Source organism: Meleagris gallopavo, chromosome 2, assembly GCF_905368555.1.
Source record: "Meleagris gallopavo chromosome 2, MGAL_WU_HG_1.1, whole genome shotgun sequence".
NCBI lineage: Eukaryota > Metazoa > Chordata > Aves > Galliformes > Phasianidae > Meleagris > Meleagris gallopavo.
In genome coordinates, this window is record NC_139405.1 from 33270927 (window position 1) to 33291055 (window position 20129).

General features: G+C 39.6%; 1 protein-coding gene across 2 annotated transcripts in view; it reads left to right on the forward strand.

Moving 5' to 3' along the window:
• The first annotated feature begins 337 nt into the window (after positions 1-337).
• The window catches only part of SMYD3 (SET and MYND domain containing 3), a 361948-nt gene continuing 342156 nt past the window's right edge, over positions 338-20129 (forward strand). The window contains exon 1 of one of the 2 annotated variants that reach the window (XM_085219597.1): positions 338-707. In XM_085219597.1, the coding sequence (XP_085075723.1) occupies positions 355-707 (353 nt within the window). In that variant the 5' untranslated portion in view covers positions 338-354. The remainder of the gene's footprint in view (positions 708-20129) is intronic. The other variant, XM_085219596.1, reaches the window with a different exon arrangement.

The following is a 20129-nucleotide window of genomic DNA, read 5'->3' on the forward strand; positions in this document are numbered from 1 at the left end:
GTATTTAAATGAATCAGTCTAAATAGATACATTTTTCTGTGGCAATCCTGCGGTTTGATCTGCTGCGGTTCTTCACAGTAGCAGTATTTTGTGTATGTGTATCACCTCTGAGCACCCTGTTGTAGCTTGAATTAAAACATCTGCAGTAAAACAGCTGTTACTGAGAACAAAAGAGTACATTTGAGAATTGAAAAGGAGAACTGCTAGGCCTATGTCTGAGTTCTTTGGCGAGACACTCCTTTCCAAAACGGAAGCACTCACTCCCTCTATAGGCACAACAAGGAAGAGCAGATGAAGCCTCTGTATTCAGCGCATTTCATCTGCGCAATGTAAAGCAGGTGAACTCTTAAATGGATGAAAACTGCATCGACCCAGAGAAAGCGCTGCCCCCTGTCCCCGAGGGCTCCTCAGAACCGCGGGCTGACAACGTTAGCAGGAAGCAGCCAGAGGGCGCCCCTGCCCTCAGTTAAGATGGCGGCGGCAGCGCCGGGTCACGTGGTGGGGGCAAGATCTCCCTCCTCTCGGTGGCGGCGCGACGGCAGCATGGAGCAGGCCGCGCTGGAGCGCTTCCTCAGCCCGGGCAAGGGCAGCGGACTCCGCTCCCGCCGGCGGGTGCGGCCCGGAGAGCTGCTTTACCGAGCCGAGCCCTTCGCCTACGTGGTGACCAAGGAGCAGCTGGGCGGTGTGTGCGAGCAATGCTTCCAGAGGTACGAACGGCCACGGGAACGCAGCACCGCCATCCTGTGCTGTCCCGCCTTATGGGGGCGGGGCGGGGCGGAGGAGTCGTGTGCGTGCGGGTCGCGTGCGTCGGTACCGCCTACGGTGGGTGCACGTGGGCGGGGGCACGGAGCGGGTGTGTGTAAGTGTTCTTTCCACAGATCCTTACCTGGGTTAGAGGAGGATTTCAGAAAGAAAAGAGGGAATTTAACCTCAGTAGTCTTTTCATTTGGTTTCGTTTGATTCCCGTCGTGCTTACGCATTCCCAGAACCTCCCTTCCCGTCCTTACAGTACTTCTCAGCTGCAATTTAAAGTAATAACGATGAGAGCCCCCTTCTCTCGGAGAATCGCTTGCTCGCGTGCTCCTGGGCACGCTCGCGCCTGAGCTCAGCGCTAAGAATACAAAAATGCAGCCAGTGTTTCGGTGACGCCCGGCACGTGCCTCCAGGGCTGTGGGGAGGAGCGGCCGTTCTGCCGGCTGAGGTACTGTGGGCAGTTGTGCGATTACACGTTTGTCTTAAACAAAACAAAACATACATATATGTATATATTTATTTATGAAAGAGTGGTGTCAGTTCAAATTAAGAGGTTAACTATAAGTTAAGAATGGTAAAAAGTATTTTCTCACTATTCTTGCATCCACTTAAAATGTGTAGTGGCTGGAAAAAGTCTGTGGGTCATAACTGTGCAAGCTGACTTTCCTGTTTGTCCAGGCAAAGGCTTCTTACTCAGTTACTGATACATATATCCACACATAGGTGGTCCTTTTAATTTTTTTTAAAACATATGGAAGTTAGAGAAATGACGATACCTGCTTAATTGTGAAGTAGAATTGAAGTATTTCATGGATCTGGTTTGCATTTAATAAGCAGTGAGATCTTATGAAAGGTAGATATGAGAAAAGCAGTTAACTGCTCCTTTCCTGTGAGGAAAGATTGAGGGAACTGGGCTTTCTTAGCTTTTAGAAGAGAAGGCTCCAGGGAGACCTCATTGCCTTCCAGTACACGAAAGGAGCTTATAAACAGGAGGGGAAACAGCTGTTTATGAGGGTGGATAGTGATAGGATAAGGGGGAATGGTTTTAAATTGAGACAAGGGAGGCTTAGGTTAGATATTAGGTTAGATATAGAAATAAGTTTTTCACACACAGGGTGGTGACACACTGGAGTCGGTTGCTCAAGGAGGTTGTGGATGCCCCGTTCCTGGAGGCATTCAAGGCCAGGCTGGATGTGGCTCTGGGCAGCCTGGTCTGGTTGGTGATCCTGCATGTAGCAGGGGGGTTGGAACTAGATGATGGTTCTGGTCCTTTGCAGGTAACTCACCTTGGGTACAACTTATACTTTTTATTCTGATCTCTAGGTGGCAGTACAGGAGCACGATTTGAAAAAAAAAAAAACAAACTTTTTTTTTCTCTTGAAAGTGATTTAGCATTTATCGATCTCATACAATACAATCCTTATACTGTGAAGAGTAATTCCATGCTGACTTCTGTCTCTGTTGTGGTTTAACTCTGAAGGTGGCTGAGCACCACACAATCATTCACTCATTCCCTCCCCTTCCCAGTGGGATTGGGGAGAGAATAACCAAAAAAAGCCAAAGTAGAACTCCTGGGTTGAGACAAAACTTTATATATATATATATATATTTATAATATATATATTATATATAATAATATATAATATTATTATATATAATAATATATTTTTAAAACACTTTAGAATAAGTATAAAAGTGTTATATAACATTTTATATAAATATGTATATATATGCGTGTGTATATATAAATAAATATATATGTGTGTGTATATAATATATATAATATATAATATAATATAATATATATATTATAATATATAATAATATATAATAATATATAATTTATATATATATAAAGATGTATTTAACAAGTGATTCACAAGTAATTACCACCCCCAAATGATGCCCAGTTGAGCCCCTGAACAGTAGAAGAGAGCTAGGTGAACTCCCACCCCTTCAAAACTCCTTCCAAGTGATGTCATATGGTATGGAATAACCCTCTGGCCAGTTTAAGTCAGTTCTAATTCTTTTCCCTCTCAGATCCTTGGGCCCTTCGCTGAGATTGGCCGTGGCTCTAATCAGCTCTGCTTAGCAACAACTATAAACATCAGTGTGTTATCAGCATTGTTTTTCTACTAGAACCAAAGCATAACATCATACCAGACACTCTGAAGAAAACAGTTCTGTGCCAGTTTGTATTATTATTATGTGTATTGTTAAATATAAATTATATATACAGCATTGTAGCTTTTGGCTATGTGAAGTGCTGACGATTGATACTGATGTGCAGTGTCTAGTTTCTACAGTGTGAGGGGGGAGGCAGCATGGTCTACCCTGGACACAGGGTCACAGACTTGTGTTACTTCTCTGACATGCTTTGGGGCCTTGTCTTGGTCCTTACAGCGTGGGGCTGTGGTGTTGAGTAGGGCATGTGCATCCAGGATGTGTCCTAGGAGAACAAATGACATAGTGTTGCATGGCCATAGCTTTTTGTCAAAGAATATCTGTGGCATGAAGGGGTGATGCCTTGCTGCAGATATGCCATTTTGTGTCATTATAGAAGTCTGGAAAGATTTGGTTGGCCAACATCTTTTTCCAACATCTTGCTGAGGAAAGCAACAGAAAAGATTTGTTCTCTCCTGTTAATCAAAGATTTTCTGTATGGCTTCTCCCATGTCTCTCTAAGGTAGATTCTGTGACATTACTGTTCAGTACGGATTTATAGCAGGGGGTGGAGTTATGTAAAGAAAGCTCAGTTTCATCTAAAAATCCCACCAGGATTTTACTGTGATTTCTGTTCTGTTGGACACTGATAAAGATGTTAAGTAAAGCTAGTTGCCAGTGATCCCTGGAAACTTTTATAACTTCTCTTTCGTCTGGAAACTGACTGTTAAGACTTTCCCCTTTGTGTCCTTTACCTGGCTACCAGTCTCTAAAGGGACTTTCCCTCCCCTCTCCCACCCCCCCCATCCCTGGAATGGAATTATTTCTTAGCATTTGCACAATTATGTACTCATCTGTGCATGGATGTCCTCATGAAACTTGGGCAAGCTGTTCCTTCATGGGAGCTGTGCTTGCTTTTCCCTTGCAGGCTTTATTCATCCAATTGATTAATAATCTTATTCTTTATTATGGTCTATTGTCTTACTGGGATTAGAAGCCAGGCTTACATTTATTATAGTCAAGTGAGTGTGATAATGGTAATTTTTAATTTTCTTAGAAAATAGAAGCACTGCAAGCACTGGAATGCTTTATGTGTATATTGAGAGTTCTGCTTTTAATGTCCCATGAGATTATAGGTTGTATCAGAAAACACCAAGGTTTTCAACTATCTACCCAAATTTTTAAGTTTAATGGCAAACACTAATATGACCTATTTTTCTTTCATTAGTTGCTATTATTTTTAATATTCCCTTTTGTTTAATCTTATGGTTTATTAGAATCAGCTTTATTTAGCTGATCAGACTAGAGGTTCTGTTAAAGTCTGGATATTGCGTATTACTTCTTGATTTAACAAAATAATCACAAGTCAGTACTGGCTTTTAATGTAGGAAGATATAACATTGCCAAGATTGCTTACATGCACTGATTTATCATCCCTGAGTTTAATACGTTTGGATTGATGGTGCTAGTTTGCTCAGGTTGTTAAATCTTCATGTTGATTTCAAAGATTTCCCTTATCTGAGAAGTGAATGCAGAAGTAGCATCTCTGTGCTTGGCAAAATTTCCTTCCTCTGTGTATTTAATTAATCCTTGCTGATTGACTTCTCCCTGAGATGCGTGGTACCCATGGCACTGTGTAGTCTGACCTCCAGATTTTGTATTAACTCTATACCCAGTCTGTTATGGAAGTCAATTGAGAAGGCAAAAAAAAAAAAAAAATTGCTTCTGTGATGCGTAGTATTATCACAACCATCCAGTGCAAGAGAACCATGAAGATGATCTGAGGGTTGGAGCACCTTCCCTACGAGGACGGGCTGAGAGAAGTGGAGCTCTTCAGCCTGGAGAAAAGGCGGCTCCCAGGAGACCTTATAGTGGCCTTCCGGTACCTGAAGGGACCTACAGGAAAGGTGGGGAGGGACTTTTTATAACAGAGTGTAGTGACGGGATGAGGTGAAACGGCTTTAAACTGGAAGAGGGTAGATTTAGACTAGATTTAGATTTTAGGAAGAAATTCTTTACTGTGAGAGTGATGAGAAGCTGGAACAGGTTGCCCAGTGAGGTTGTGAAGGCCTCCTCCCTGGAAGCATTCAAGGCTAGAAGAAGTTTAGCGTGTGTGAGACTTTCACTGATGCGTGAGGCCATAGCACCTAAGCTGCCTACTGATTTCTCTCCAGAAACTACTTTCATCACTGTTTAATGCAGAGATAGCTTTGAGACTCTGCTAGCTTGTTGAAAACAAACTCTTGACTCTTGGCTCGCCTTGTGATTTGCTCCCTCAGCAACCTTCAGGGTGGCCAGGGAGTTTCTCATGCTCCTGTTAAACATATCCTGTGGGCTGCCTTTTTCTTGTCTTATGGTTTTTTGTTTGTTTTTCCACCTCTTAGAGATGTGGTTTGGGAATGTCATTTGTATTCAGTTTGCTGTAAACCCTCCTTTCCTTTTGGCAGTGTTTCAGTATTCACTGCCCACGTCCCTCCCTTCATCCCCAGTCCCAAGGCTGCTGTGATTGCCTTCTGCTGCCAACCTGGCTTGGATCCTGTCCATAATATAAGAGTAGAAACAGAAAACAGAGAGGTGTTACTAAAAGTGTTTGACTAGATCAAACATTTATTGCTGTGTCTGTCATTTTATGGAATATCAAAATTCAAGCTTAGATGTGCTTTAAAAGTCCATAAAGATCTTGATGTTGTGATTCTGCAAGTATAGTTTTCACACTTATACAGATCTGTAACTTCAAAGCTGTCTAACAATTGTTGCTTTGTCAAGCAATGGCCGACAATTTAAGTTGCAGTCTTGTAAATTCTTCTGAATTCACCGTGTGTCTGCTATGGACACCTGATGTTATATTTCATTTCTGCGTAGTTCAGCCCATAATATTAGTTTCTTAAATAATATCCTCCACAGGAACGTTCTCTGCTGGTAGTAAATGAGAGCCACCAAAATGAGTTTATGACTTGGATTAGTACTCATTTAGTACTCGTTTTCTTATGTTAAAGAAGTGCAAGTGCATAGTTAAAACCAGTGCTATAAGGGAATACAGAAATGATTAAAATATGGATAACTTCAGGTGAACATAATATCTGAGACTAATTTTATTACTATGTATCTCCTGAGAAGGAGATTTTTTATTTTTATTTTTATTTTTTTCATTTTGCAAAAATTGCTGGAAGTTTTACACTGCATCGGAGAACTTATTTAAATTCTTTAAGAACACTGAATGATACCTTGCCTGTAGCCACTGGAATTTATTAATAGCTGATGGTTGCATCCACTGTGACTGTACTCCAAAGCCACTGTGTGCTTGTGGCTGTGAAGTGAATGATGTGATGCTGTTCTGCCTTGAAGCACTTACAGTCGTGTTCATAACCAACTGCTGCGGTTGTTTTGGGTTATTCAGAATTACATAGGTGAGGCTTACAGAATTTTGACATGACTGCACTTTGGCTCAGGGTTTAAAACAGGATGTGGTTATGGGACTGCACAGGTGGTCTCCCTGATGTGCTGGCTAGAAAGGGCTTATCCTTCATGCTGCATCATCCTTTTGCTTCTCATTTGTCTGCTTTGCTTTTGTCTGATACAGAGAACACCAATATAGAGAACTGAACTGACATAAGCCGTAGCTTACTAATTATATATAAACACATTTCTGTGTCCTTTAATCAAAGTATTGCACGTGGGGGAAGGGAGCCGAAGGGATTGCAGAAGGGAAAGGGGAAGATCAGGCAGTCAGGGCTGCTCCTTGTGGTGGTGGCTTACCTTTAGTCTGCTGTAGCTAGAAATGAAAATGAAACCTTAAAAGGGGCAGAAAGAAAATTTCTGAGTTCTTATGGTTGTCTGCAGGAGAAGGTGGGCTTTGAGGAGTGCAGGATCAGCTGGGTTTTTAGTGTGAGGAGGATTTTTTTGCTTTCTAGTCTAGGTCAGCCCTGGCTAACCCAGAGATTTATTCCTTCTATTGTATTGTGTTTTTTTCTATTGTATTGTGTTCTGTTGTGTGCTTTGCTACTCCAGAACTATTTCTTACCATTAGCTTCAGTTTAGTGGAAGAAACAATGCAGACATTTTGAATTGTTTCTTATTACCAAGGAAATTATAATTTTTGATTCATGTCTTGGCTATATGGGAGTTTCTTTTCTGAGATAATTTTTTTTTTTGCCATTGGTTTTACTGATTTCAGAGCCCATGCTTAATCCTTGTGGTTGTAATTCTTAGCGTGTCTGTGTACTGAACAGAGATCTTAGAGATCAAGATGAAATTTTGTCTCTTGCCCAAGAGCATCCTGTTGGCTGTAGGGCTGCTGTCAAATGGCACAGTTGTTGAAAACCAGTGCGTAATTCCTATGCTGACTCAAGCAGTAATGCCCTGATTACAAAATACTGAGTTTTTCTGTTTATTACCTTAACTATTGCCCACCTTCAGCTCAGGGTTAGTTCTGTTACTAGCTTGATTGCTCAAGCTTAAATGAAATTAAAGACTGAAATTTTTTTTGGATGTAGATAATCTATCTCCTTTGACGTTTTGCATTAGAGTAGCTGATCCTGCCATCAGCAAGTAGGAGATAAAGCTTCTGGCTTTGCTGGATAAGGCTTGCCTGAGTGCTCATGTGGGGCTGTGCTCTGCTTGTGTCACGTGGTGCCAGTGAGTGGATGAAGGAGCTGCAAGTGTGTCCACAAGGACCCTTTAGGTGAGGGTGATATGCAGAAGAGAACACAAGAGTCACTGGGAAGGAAGAGATAGTACAAACATGATTGTTATGCCTGTTTTTATAATTCAGAAGTTCAAATGAGTAATGTCTGGCCTTTGTAACTGCTGGGAATGTATGCTAAGTGACCTGAAGAGATGATTTCTGTGGTGGGGGCATTCTTGCTGGTGGGAAGGATCCCAGCAAATAATGCAAGTGTAATTCAAATGAGATTTTTTGAAGGAGCATTACCCTGAAGGAGGAAACATTTGTGTCTTGGTTAAAGCTGAGTGTGAAATAAACTATGTATGCTTCCTTTGTAAAGTCGTTCAGTGGCCAGAAACCTGTTTTTATTTCCTCATCAAGAGAAGTTTGAAAGCAGCTCACCTTAACACGCATGTTCAAGCTGTAGAGCCATTCTTTTTTGAAGGCAAACAAAAAGCAACAGCAGTGTATTTGTCAATCTCAGTGTTTTCCAAATATTACAGCAGGGTGAAACTTCACCCTTGGAGGCATGCTTCTAGAAATGAAGGTCAGAAGGATGCAGACTACCAGTATTTAGACAAATACTGAGAGATAAATTTTGGCCTCCCCATTTCGTTGCAATTTCCCCTTCCTCACATTGTCCTCAGTGTTCTTGGGGACCTAAAATATTCTTGTATCGGGAGTAAATTCAGGTTCTATTATGCAGGTCATTGTGCCTTTACTAACCATCTCATGGGATGAGAGAGGTTTGGGCTAGACTCCTGCACTGCAGTGTAATTTTCTTTGACAAAAAGTGAGATTTTCTGGGATTAAACTCTGGTCCAGGTATTGAAAGGATTGGTTGAATGTTGCCATGAGTCTGTGTACTTTGTGTAGTTTGCTTTGACTTCTGTGATGCACTGACTGCACGTCCTTCCAGCTGCTGGAATTATCTTAGTCCAGATTTCTGCTGGAGCAAAACCAGACTAAAAAGGAGAAGAAAAATTGAAATGGCACAAATGACCACTTTGTCTTCTGTGATTTAAGTTCCTAAGTGACTGTGTTTTAATAAATACTTGGTTATTTGTGATTGGTATCCGCTTGTCATGTTAAAATTGTCTTATTAATTACTGTTGATTTACAACAGATGGAATAGGTGTGGAAACTTTTTAATTTTAAAATTAAACACATGATGACAGATTTAGATAAAGTTATTGTCAGGCATAATACTAGGAAGACAATTATAATGGTCCTTAGCATCTCCATTATGGGAAGAAGTTAATCTTGCCATGTCTAATAGAGACCTATCATTTTGTTAGACAGGCGGTCAGTATGCATACTGCTCTTATGTGTTTGGCTGCCCTTTAATGGCCTTTGCTGTTTTGGTAGTCATTTTCATGGAACTACCCTGTTTGATGTGGTTGGTAGCTCAGGTAGTTTGGCAGGTTTCTATAAGCCAAAACTACTTCAGTTAGATTTTAGGTGAAATGTTCAACGGAGTGCGATGGACTGAGCGTTATATGTAAAATAATCCTCTGAAGACATTGTGGAAATTTGGGTAGGGTTGTTTTACTGGACTTACCTTTCTCCTGAAAAATGTGACTGGGAAATCCTGTTGTACATCAGTAAAGTGTAACACAGGCTCAGTGAATGCCACCTTACAGGATTCTGGACTAACAAATTCATTTTAAAATTAAATAAATGCATTGAAGATGTTGTGTTTATGTGTATCTGTGCTGAAATACGTGTTCAACTAACATTTCATTGTAGGAAATTACTGGGATTATCAAGACAAGTTTTATTTTTATGATGTTTATTTTATCCTGTGTTTCAGAGAAGGCTTACCCTTCTTGTTTTTGTTTACCGCCCTTATGGAAATTCATGTTGCAATGCTCAGTGCCCCTGTGCTTGGTTTTGTATTTTTTGTCTGGAGAGGCCATTGTAAGATTTCCACTTGTAAGGGTTGATGTCGTTTTCTTCCCTTTCTGCCACCAGACAAAGCCTTTATAGACAGTCTTTGAACAGAGCTTGGAGGAAGCGATAAGTGGTAGTGCTCATCTTCTTCTTAATTGATCTTATTCTTGTGTGAAGCTGAAGATATTTTCAGCTGATAGCTATGTTTTAATGGATGGAGGAGGAATGCAACAGATGAGAGATGACCTTGTATTCAGAAATATGTCTGGAGAGTTAGTCTTTGTTTTGTCCCAGGCTTCATCTGTGAATTTGAATAAGGTGTTTCATGGCTTATGGATTTGAGAGAGATCTTTGATGTTTATAATTCATATATTCACCTGTATGCTCAGAAACTGCTGATGATTCATACATGAAATAGAAAATATTGTAACTGTGCAAATGTATATTATATCACCATACGGGCAGTATGTCATCTGTAGCCCACGTGAGCATCTTAAACAGTGATTATAGGCAACAGAAGGCAAATCTGCTGTACATTTTCTGATACCAGTAGGAAAAAGTCCAAACACCAACAGGTTTATTCATACATTTAGAATTAATGGAGCTTTTTAAAATTGCTAAAATGTGTCCTACTTCTGCCAGAGCTGAAAGCTTTGCTGTGTGAAATTTTATGGCGTGTGCAATTTGCCAGATCAGAATGTTATTGTGCTAGATCATATGAGGGCTCCTTCCAGTTTCAGAAGCTGTGAAACCTTCTTGTCCTTAAGCCAAGGAAAAATAGCATGTGTAGAATGGAAAGAGGTTTAACTGATACTATGGAAGAACAGGGAAGGGGGCAGAGATCTGAATAAGAACGGGCTGAAGGAAATGTCAGTGTGAAGAAGTGTTTACCTGGGATGGGCTCAGTAGGCACAACCTGGGAGCTGCTGAAAGGATCTTAAACGCCTCAGGGAAAAACTGATCAAAAGAGAAGAACCTGGAAGCTTTTAAACATACTGGTCTGCCACTGATGATACAAAGTGCTTACCAAATCAAACGTCAGTGGCTGGAAGCTAAAGTAACAACATATGTGTGGTGTGAAGGGTTATGAAACATGCTATCTGATTTTTGCCTGAATGTGTAAATCTTCAGCTGAGGTGTCCTGTACAATCTGTATTTCCCATGGGGAGTTAAGAGGTTGACAAGACTGTGCTCAGCCCCTGTATGTAGCTTATGGGAGCATCTACAAAAACAAAAGGGAAGTGGAAAATACAGCTCTGGAAAGAGATTCCTTATTTCTGCTTAAATTTTCCGAAGCTGAGAAGCTTCTTTCGGAAAGGATAAAGGCATATAAAATGAACATGTTTTCTTACTAGAAAAGATCTCTGAAAACTTGTGTGCAGCCTGACATAGGTGTTGCGTGGGAAGCAGGAAGCTGTGGGCTGGGAGCATGAGAATTGGATGTGTAGCTGGGGACACAGAGCTGGGGCTGATTGCGAGGAGCATCAAGTTATGCTTTCTGTTGGTGTAAGAGTGTGTGGGTATAGTGGTCAATAGCAATGGATGTCAGTGTTAGCAATGATACTTGAATATCCACCTTCAGAGTTGATTTTTTTAGTCTATTCTTTCTGATTGCCAGGAGGAGCTGAACTATTAAAAGATGTATTCTGCCTTTGAATGGGTACCTTGCAGCAGTGTCAGTGTTTTGTGTATGGAAAATACAGAGCAATTTGACTTTTTCTTTTGAGAGAGCTGTTGTAAGAGTCTGGTCACATTTTCCCCCAGCTTTCCCTTTTCTATTTGTCTGCTTTGGAACAGATGAAATAATTTACAGAACTCCCAAGTGCTTCAGAAATAATTATGGAGCCAAATGCATTGTCCTTAGAGATTGCCGTGGGAGTTGTGACTTGGGGAGTATGTCTGTTCAGAACAACTGTACTGTGGAGTTATTAATTTTTAATTTCCTTATCTTCTGTTTAACCTCCCCCCATGGAGCCTTATAAGCTCTAACTGTCTGTGCACACACTAGTTTATGACCCTTGTAGTCAGGGCTGCTTGAGAAGCATGCTGTTGGTGCTTGTTCTCCTATGTTCATCTCAGTTTTAATTAAAAAAATAATTTGTACTGGAGAGTAATATCTGTATTTTATTAATCGAAAGATTATACTTGCTTTTCTGCTTGATGACACGTGGGGATTTGGCATCCGTTTTTAAAACTGCGTTTGTTGGGACATCTCAATATCAAGCTGCTGTACAGCTGGAAGGGAACAGCATCGTTAAGTATTCATTTTATTTTCTAGCTACAAAGTCACCTGCACTGCGTGTTTACCTCTCTCTTATGCAATAAATTCTTTGAGGTATGAAATAGCTTGCCAGTTGTTTGTTCCACACAGAACCTAATGAATGCTTACCCATTTATTGCAGATAATAACGTAACTACAAACTGCAATGCACATGTAAGCTCACTGTGTAGAATTTTTGCCATTAAGACAATATTTAATCAGTCGTTGCAGACTTAGCAATGTCATCCTAGACTCCGCAAGTCTCTGCAACAGAAGCTTCTTCCACTGCCATCCTGCCCCATTCTGGAAGCAGATGGGATTAGAAACTTTTTACAGTTGATAAATATTTCCAGTTTTGTCTCAAACATTCAGTAGCTTTTAAATGAACAGATATTTTTGACTTCATCTCGCGATGAGTTCTTTATTAATTGTTCTGGCTGGTGGAAATAAATGACCTCTGGTTTCTCCCAGGCTTGTACCTATGAAGTCAAGTCCTTCATATGTGCATGTTGTGTTTAGAGCTGCTGAGGGTGCGAGTTCCCAATTGGGAGGAATAAAATCTCTGCATTTACTCATGCAATTATCTGCTCTCAGGGCTTTTAATGAAGACAGAGCGATGCTCTCTTATGTCTCCTAGAATTAGTAATTATTAGAATTAGTAGAATTACTAATTTCCAAGAAAGTATTTTTTTTGTTTGTTTCTGTTCCATTTTAATGCGTGTGTGCTTCTTATATAATAAAAAAGCTGCATTGGAAGAACAGTATGTTCTTGTAAGCTTACTTTGTAGCTGAAATAAAGAGAAAATTGTCTAAGTAATTTGGTTCTTATTTTTGAGAAGCTGTTTCCAAACAGCTTAGGAAAAAAAAATTCATACAATTATTTCTTCTTGATTTTTTTATTTTACAGTTTTTGATGGTTTAACTAACAAGTAAATATGGTGTACGTTTGTATACGATGGTAAAGTTACTGCTGGCAACATGTACTACAATACAATATATGTAGGTAGTAGGCCCTCTAATCAGTTTGGAACTTGATATTTATCATGAAACTCTGTGGTAATGGCTTCAATATCAGGCTTCTGAAGGAAACCTTCCTATAGGAATGTCTGCCCGGGTTGTCTTGTCTCAAGTGCAGAATCCCACACTTGCTCGTGTGAAACTTCATGTGGTTGGTGGCTGCCCAGCCCTCCAGTCTGTCAGGATCTCTGCAAGTTCTCTCTATCCCTAACAGAGTCAACAGCTCCTCCCACTTTAGTGTTGTCTATAGTTGCTGTATATTACATTTCCCCCTGAACTTGCATTAGATACTCAACATTAAGAAAGCAGATAGACCTTAAAAGTAGTAATAGGGAGCTTGGATTTTTTTATTTGCATTTTCAGTTTCACCAATGCTGTCTGCAAAGATCAATGCCAGATGGAAAAATAGTATTCAGATAGGATATAACAACATACTGTAGACATAGATAACGAGCTAGAAGCTAACTCAAGGATGCGAATGGTAAATCAACAGAGAAGATTCTGTTAAATAGATCTCACTTTTCTGCCTGGTTTACACCAAATCTACCAAGTTTAATTTTTCTTAACTAGTACACGAATCTTATATGTTGAAATGTGGTATGGAAGCAATCCTTTTTCCCTTTGTGTTGATGACACTGAATATTTATATATGGCACTCACTTTTGTGGTGTTAAATTATTTGGGTATTTTTGATCTTATCAGGAATCTAGGAATCTGCTAATGGACTGTATTTGGGAAGAGAAGAGCATTGCACAAGCAACACAGTATGTTGTTGCTGCATATTGTACGTTGTATGTGCTTAAGGTATAGTGTGTGTAGTAAAGTCCAATTAGTAGACAGATCTTTAGACACTAGTACTGTTTAAGGAGAAGCTGTTACATTTATGGTAGTGCTGTTCTTGATGTAAAGCCTAACATTTTCAAAATTGCAAACATTTTAATCTATTACCTCAATTGCTTCTTCTATGTATATAAATAGAATTATTATTATAATAAACCTTATGGGTTTTTTTCCTCATCTGATCTATTGCTTAGGATTGTAAGACCCAAGATATACACAGCACCGTCTTTCTTGATGGGTGTTGAGCTTCTCTCAGTGAGTGTAGATAGGTGAGTTTTAAAAAGAGAGGAAGAAGACAAAATAATCAATGAAGTCTATGTGCTCAGTTAAAAAATACCTGGTAGCAGCAGCAAAAGTGGAAACTACCAAAATTAAACTGTCTTTAGCTTTACGTTTTTTAGGCAGCAGGAATGCGAAAAATAGGGGCTGGTTCTGCACACAATTGTAAGTTTGACTGATGTCTTCCATCTACATCAGCTAATCTGAAATTTGAAGTTATACTTTATTTCAGAGACATTTGCAGTTGCATAGTGAGTTTTATGTTTGTAGCTCTTCTCCTGTGAACACAAGGTCTGATCTTAGAAGGTAGGGAGGTGTATACATGCTTGTTGGAGTGAATGGGAATTAGACGTAAGGTGGAAAAGATGCCTCATTTCATTGAATTTCTCTTTATTTGTGACAGGATCTGATCTCAGACTTCAGGAAATGAATGCATACATGTGCTGTTTCATTTCCAACGAATATGGGTAATTAGAAAACCACACTTTAAGAGTTCCTGAGAATTCAGAACATCTCTTACAGCACTGGTGAAATTATGAGAAATCCACATTCTCAGCACAAGGATAATAAATAATTTAGATCTCCATCTATTGTGCTATTATTACATTTTTATTTAACCCCTTTGCCTGTTTGCTGTTCCCTGGTAAATTCTTATTTGCAGAAGACCTGAAGCAGTAAGCCTGCAGCATTTTTCAGAATCACAGGAGTATTACACAATTTCTTTGCTGAAATTACTTTTGGTTAAAGTTTGGGCTTGGGAGTTGAATTTTGATGCTTAGAAAATCAAATTTTGATGTTAAAGCCTGATTTATGTACAGCATGCGTTCAAGGCATGTTAACTTTTCTTGGCTTTTTTCATTTTTTTTTCATTTTTTGTTCGTATGAGTTTTTTTTTGTAGAACATTTTGTGATACAAGGAGATTTAGAGCATTTTTGGTAACAGAAGACATTAGAGTGTTTTTCTGACTCCCCAAGTGTTGTGAGGGTTTCAGCAATGGAAAAGATAAGCTACGATCATCAGATATCCTCTGCATATCCTCCATCATGCTCTCAATAATTTTCTCTTGAAACTTCGTCAATCACATTTTAGCTTAAGTTTTGTTTAAATGATAACTTTCTGATTGTATAGAAGTACTGTTATGATCTTCTGATCCAGAATATGAAAAAAGTATTCAACTCCTGCTGGTTTGCTTCCAGGGACTGCAGGTAGGGTGTTGGCCCACAGCCAGCAGTGGTTGAGGTTGTACCAGGTCCACTGGCTCCTTTGTGGGTTATCATGAAGTGTGGAGCAGGTCGTTAATCTTGGCCTTGGTTACAGTGCTTTCTTCAACAGTGCTTTGTAGAAGCTAGCTATAGTCTGAAGGTGTGTGTGTATGTGTATGTGTGTGTAAAAGAAATCTGTATTTGCTTTGTATCGCTACTGGGGCTTGATGCTTTTGGTGATTACCTTACCAGCCAAGAAATGAAATTGCTAATGACAAACAGAATGATGATGATGAACTGACAACGTGAACATTGAGTTTGGCTCTGAAAAAGCTGTGCAGATTCCACTTTAACGAAATCAAAGCCTGCTTCATTTTGAAAATGTGGTATGGAACATAAAATTTACATATATTCTTTTAATATGGACCTCAAAAGTATCTAAATTGTGGATCTTATTAAAAAAAAATATTTGGCAGTATTGCAATCTCCTCCGTTCAGTTGTAACAGGCGGTGCTTGAAATCTATTGATATCAGCTGTAGTTGCTGTGAATAACTGAATGTTTTATGTTGTTCATGCCTATGTGAGCATTTCCGAGATAACAGATTTTTGTGAAAAGGTTTTGATGGCTCAGAATTAAAGTTTATAGAGTACAACAGTGGGACAGTTATCTGGTTGTGTGATGTACACTTGTAGAAAGAAAGTGATTAAAAAAAAGTCTATCAGCTGTTTTCCTGTCTGTTGACAGATCTCTTCTGTATGTATGTATCTTAAGGGAATTGAACTTTACAACAGTTCTGTCTTAACTTCTGCCAAAGTCAGTTCAGTATCATTTCTAGCTATTTTCTCTTCACGGTTGTCATACAAACCAGATGAAAAAGTATTGGTAGGATGCCACAGAGAAGGGTAGAGCTTCCACTGAGCTTCTGTTTTGCATTTCAGGGATATTTTTTACCCCGCAGTGACATTCTCCTTGACTATTTTGCATCAAGAAATAAGATACAGCATCATATGTTCTATGGTGACAGTTAACAAATCCTAGTCTGTTGAGAAGAGCAAGCAGCAACGTGCAGTAAGAGTACTGGTGTATGTGCAGCTAACCAGCAAATTAGAAGGAGGGGGAGAGTATTGTTCTCCTTCTATTAGCTATATGCTGTAAGTGCAGGAGAAACTAAGTTAAAGTGACACAAAGGCCAGTCTTGTTCATGAAACAAATGAAATATAGAAGGGCTGATCCAAAAGTATTGCCTCCTATTTTATGATGTTGGCCCATAATATCAGAGGTGGATGTTGGTGGTAGGGCAGTAGAGATTGAACCTTCTAGCCAGTATTCTCTTACATTTTGTTGCTGCATGGCAATTATTTGCTAATATTAATTTTTTAAAACTAGTGTGGCTCCAGAGCAGGTATGCAGAAGACCTGAGTGCTGAGGGCTACATAAGTTAGGTGTGCTTGCTTGCTGATGATAACCAAGTAAGCTGGCTGATTTCAGCAAGTTCTGGGCATTGCAAGTTCCAGGTGGGCAACTAGCACTCCAGCTTTTTTGTTCCACCCTGCAACATTATTTTACAATCATATGAAAGTCAGATGAAGTCCAGTTCTGGAGCTCGTCTTTCAGAAGAACAACATGAATGTTACATCAGTCTTTGCTCACTGCATTGATTTCCAGTTGTCTGAAATAGCATCCAGGAACGTTTAGCAGGCAGAGCACTCAAAATGAAGATGGACTGCACACACCAATGCGTGTCCCTCTGCAGCAGGCTGCATCATTCTGAAATATGCCCAAGCTCTTCTTGGTGGTGTGTAGAAATAGGACAAGGAGTGATGGCCTGTAACTTGAACACAGGAAATTCTGTACTAACATGTGGATGAACTTCTTTATGGTAAGGGTGATGGAGCATGGAAACAGATTGCTCAGAGTGGTTGTGGAGTCTCTTTCTATGGTGATATTCAAGACCCATCTGGATGTCTACCTATGTGACCTATTATAGGGAACCTGCTTTAGCAGAGAACTTGGACTCAATGATCTCTTGAGGTCCTCTCCAACTCTTGTGATTCTGTGAAGTAGCTGCAAGTTTCTGCTGGCCTTCAATGATAACACTCAAAATAGTATTAGAGGAATGAAGAAATTAAACAAAGGATGTAACTGTAGGGAGGTCTAAGGAGACTTTTTTTATTGACTGGGTTAGAAACTTCAGCTAAAGAACTGTGATGTGAGTCATGGCCCAGAAACAGCTGGCAGCCCAGAGGCAAGCTGAGATGAACTATTGTTTTGTTCAGATTTAGTGTGGTTAAAAAGCCAAAGCTTTCCCCTTTTTATCCAGAAACTGCAGGTATAGCTAATGGTAAACAAGAAACATAAAATAAACCCTGTTTTATTTTGTTGGAGCTTAAACCTTGGTTTTTCAATCAGTCAAATGTTGGACATGTGCTTCTTGAAGTGCAAATAGTCCTGAACCTGTGCTTTGATTGGTGTTTCCTTTTACAACTACCTTAGCTGTATCTGATGCTGCATGATTCCTTCTTTCCAAGAATTGGTTATGATATTTTTAAGGTGTTTTTAGGTGTATCTTGTTTTAAACCTAGTAGAACTATTATGTTTTTGTCTCCTGTAGAATAATCCAAACCTCTGGAGGTTGGTGGCCCTGTCTGTGGCAGGGTGGTTGGAACTTGATGATCCTTGGGGTCCCTTTCAACCCGAGCCATTCTATGATTCTATGAAACCAATGAAAAATATATGCAAATTTATTCAGAGATTACAGGCAGCCCTGCTGCCCCATGCTATGATTTTACTAGGCTGAACTATGGGAGTTGTTCCACTAGAGGGAAGAGATAGGTTTGGAGTCCCATGAGTAGCTTTTGGTTAATTAAGATATATTTAGTTTGAAAGAGTGAAATTTAAACTTTGATACCAAAGGATTAGAATTTCTTTTGCTATGGAACTGTCACTTCAAATACAGTTCTGCAGGAAAAAAAAAAAAAAAGAGACCTGAAACTCTGTAGTTTCTGATGAAAAGCCATCTGTCATTACAAATGAAGAAACTTTCAAGGGAGCACTCATCATAGTAGGAAAAAAATAAAATCACCATGTTTTGAGTGAAGTGCGTTAATCCAGGGTAATGAAATTATTCAGATCTAGTATTCCTTTAATTCCTTTCGTTAAGAAAACTATCTTTGTGAGAACATGATGACTGACTTCATAATCAGTGTAATCTAGAGTTCTTTCACCGAAGCAAGATTTTTTCCTTACAAGGCAGGTTTAACCTTGTAATCACTCTAACGATTATTTTAAATGTGGCAGTGACAATAAGTGACAAATTATGACACTTTTAAAACATTCAGCTACTGCTACTGCCATCATATAAACTGTCCGAAATAAATTGATATAGGGCACCAGTAAATCTTAGAACTAGAACAATTTTATATTCTTTTAAAGATTATAATAATGACAGCGTTATAGACACTGGGCAGTTTTTTTACAAAATGATCTCAGCTTATTTTTAGGGGATGTGTTTTTTATCCTGATTAAAATGATAAGGTTTGCAAATATGTTAAATATTTTCTATGCTGTGGGCTTGGCAGCTGTGTATTTCCTAAGTACGGTTAATAATAAGCTCCCATAAGTATTCTCTGCAAGACAGATTTAAAATAAATACGAGTTGATTTCCCCTACCCCCGGTCTATGGTAACCTTGTGTTTATGTGCTGTGAGTATTGTTTAGAATGATCCAACCCGAATGCTTAATGCAATGAAGATGCATGAAGATGTCAAAATATGTAAGGTTTTCTTGTTTTCCCATTCTAATCTCACTTGGAGTCAGTCTCACTAAATGTACCTTGCATGGGCTGAAAAACATGCTGATGTAACAACTTCCATAAGTTCTTGCCTACTTTAGGACCTGCATACTTTAATTACTTCCACAGATTTTCTTCCAGCTATGTTTTTCTTCTGAGCATATGGCTTGCTTTTTGGAATGCACGCGTGAGCTTTGTTAATTGCTTGGTTTGCACAAGCAGGTCCAGTGCTGTGACATGGAGATGTGTTCTGCCAGATCAGGGTGTGTAAAGCCCCTCTGTGTTCCGCACAGCTGCTGGGATGCACAGCTTGAAATTGCTGGGAAGAAGCATTAGGTGGAGAAATTAGCCCTGGAGGCTTCTTGGAATGGGGTGGGATGGGTCGCTGGCTGTATGTGCTGCAGCTCTGCTGTGGTGGGTGTAGTTTGGGTGGGCGCGATGCGAATACCTGTACAGATCATGTACTGAGAGTGGGAGCAAAGGGAGAGAAGCGTTTCATCCAAGAAAAGCTTTTCACAAAGAACAGTGTCTTTATGTGTTGCCAAAGGAAGGAATGAGCTGCAGTGTCCTGGTCAGATGTCCTAGAATGGGATTTGTCTATCTGTCTTTTTTGTATCACTGTGAGAAGGCTAAATGTCAAATTCTTGAGATGGGTGCGCTTACATTTGTATGAGAACTGCAAATTTTGGTAATAAACTGAACATCAGTCTGTGTTTATCTGAATCTCATTTTTGACATCTTTAATCCAAGTTCTAGATCTGTCTGATAAAACTGCAAGAAATGAATTTTGGATTCCTAAAGCTGCAGTGAAGAAAGCCTTTGTTGCAAGACTCATCTTGGCTCAGTGGCCAAGTTAGTGGCAGTAGAGATAATTACCGGCTTAATGAAGTATGTGGGTTTTTCTGTAACAGTGGGGAGATAGGTTGCTTTGGACACAATTACAATGTAGGTAATGCACATGCTGGGAGCTGGAGGCTTTATTGATTCAAAACAAATCAGCACAGGCGTTCTGCCATCAGATAGGAGAGTCATCATATAGAAGGCTCTTCCCATCAGCTCAGGTAGATTTGCATTGCAGGTGCATTGACTTTTCAAAATTCCCTTCAGGTTCTGTGTTGGCTTCTGAATTCCTCCAGAGTTTCTGTGTTGGAATCACTGTTGTTTCATGTGTTTATCTTCATCTTTGTAATCTGATTATCTGTGTATGGCCTTAAATCGTTTCCAAAGTGCGCTGAAATGAGGAATTTTTCCCTAAGCATAAGCGTT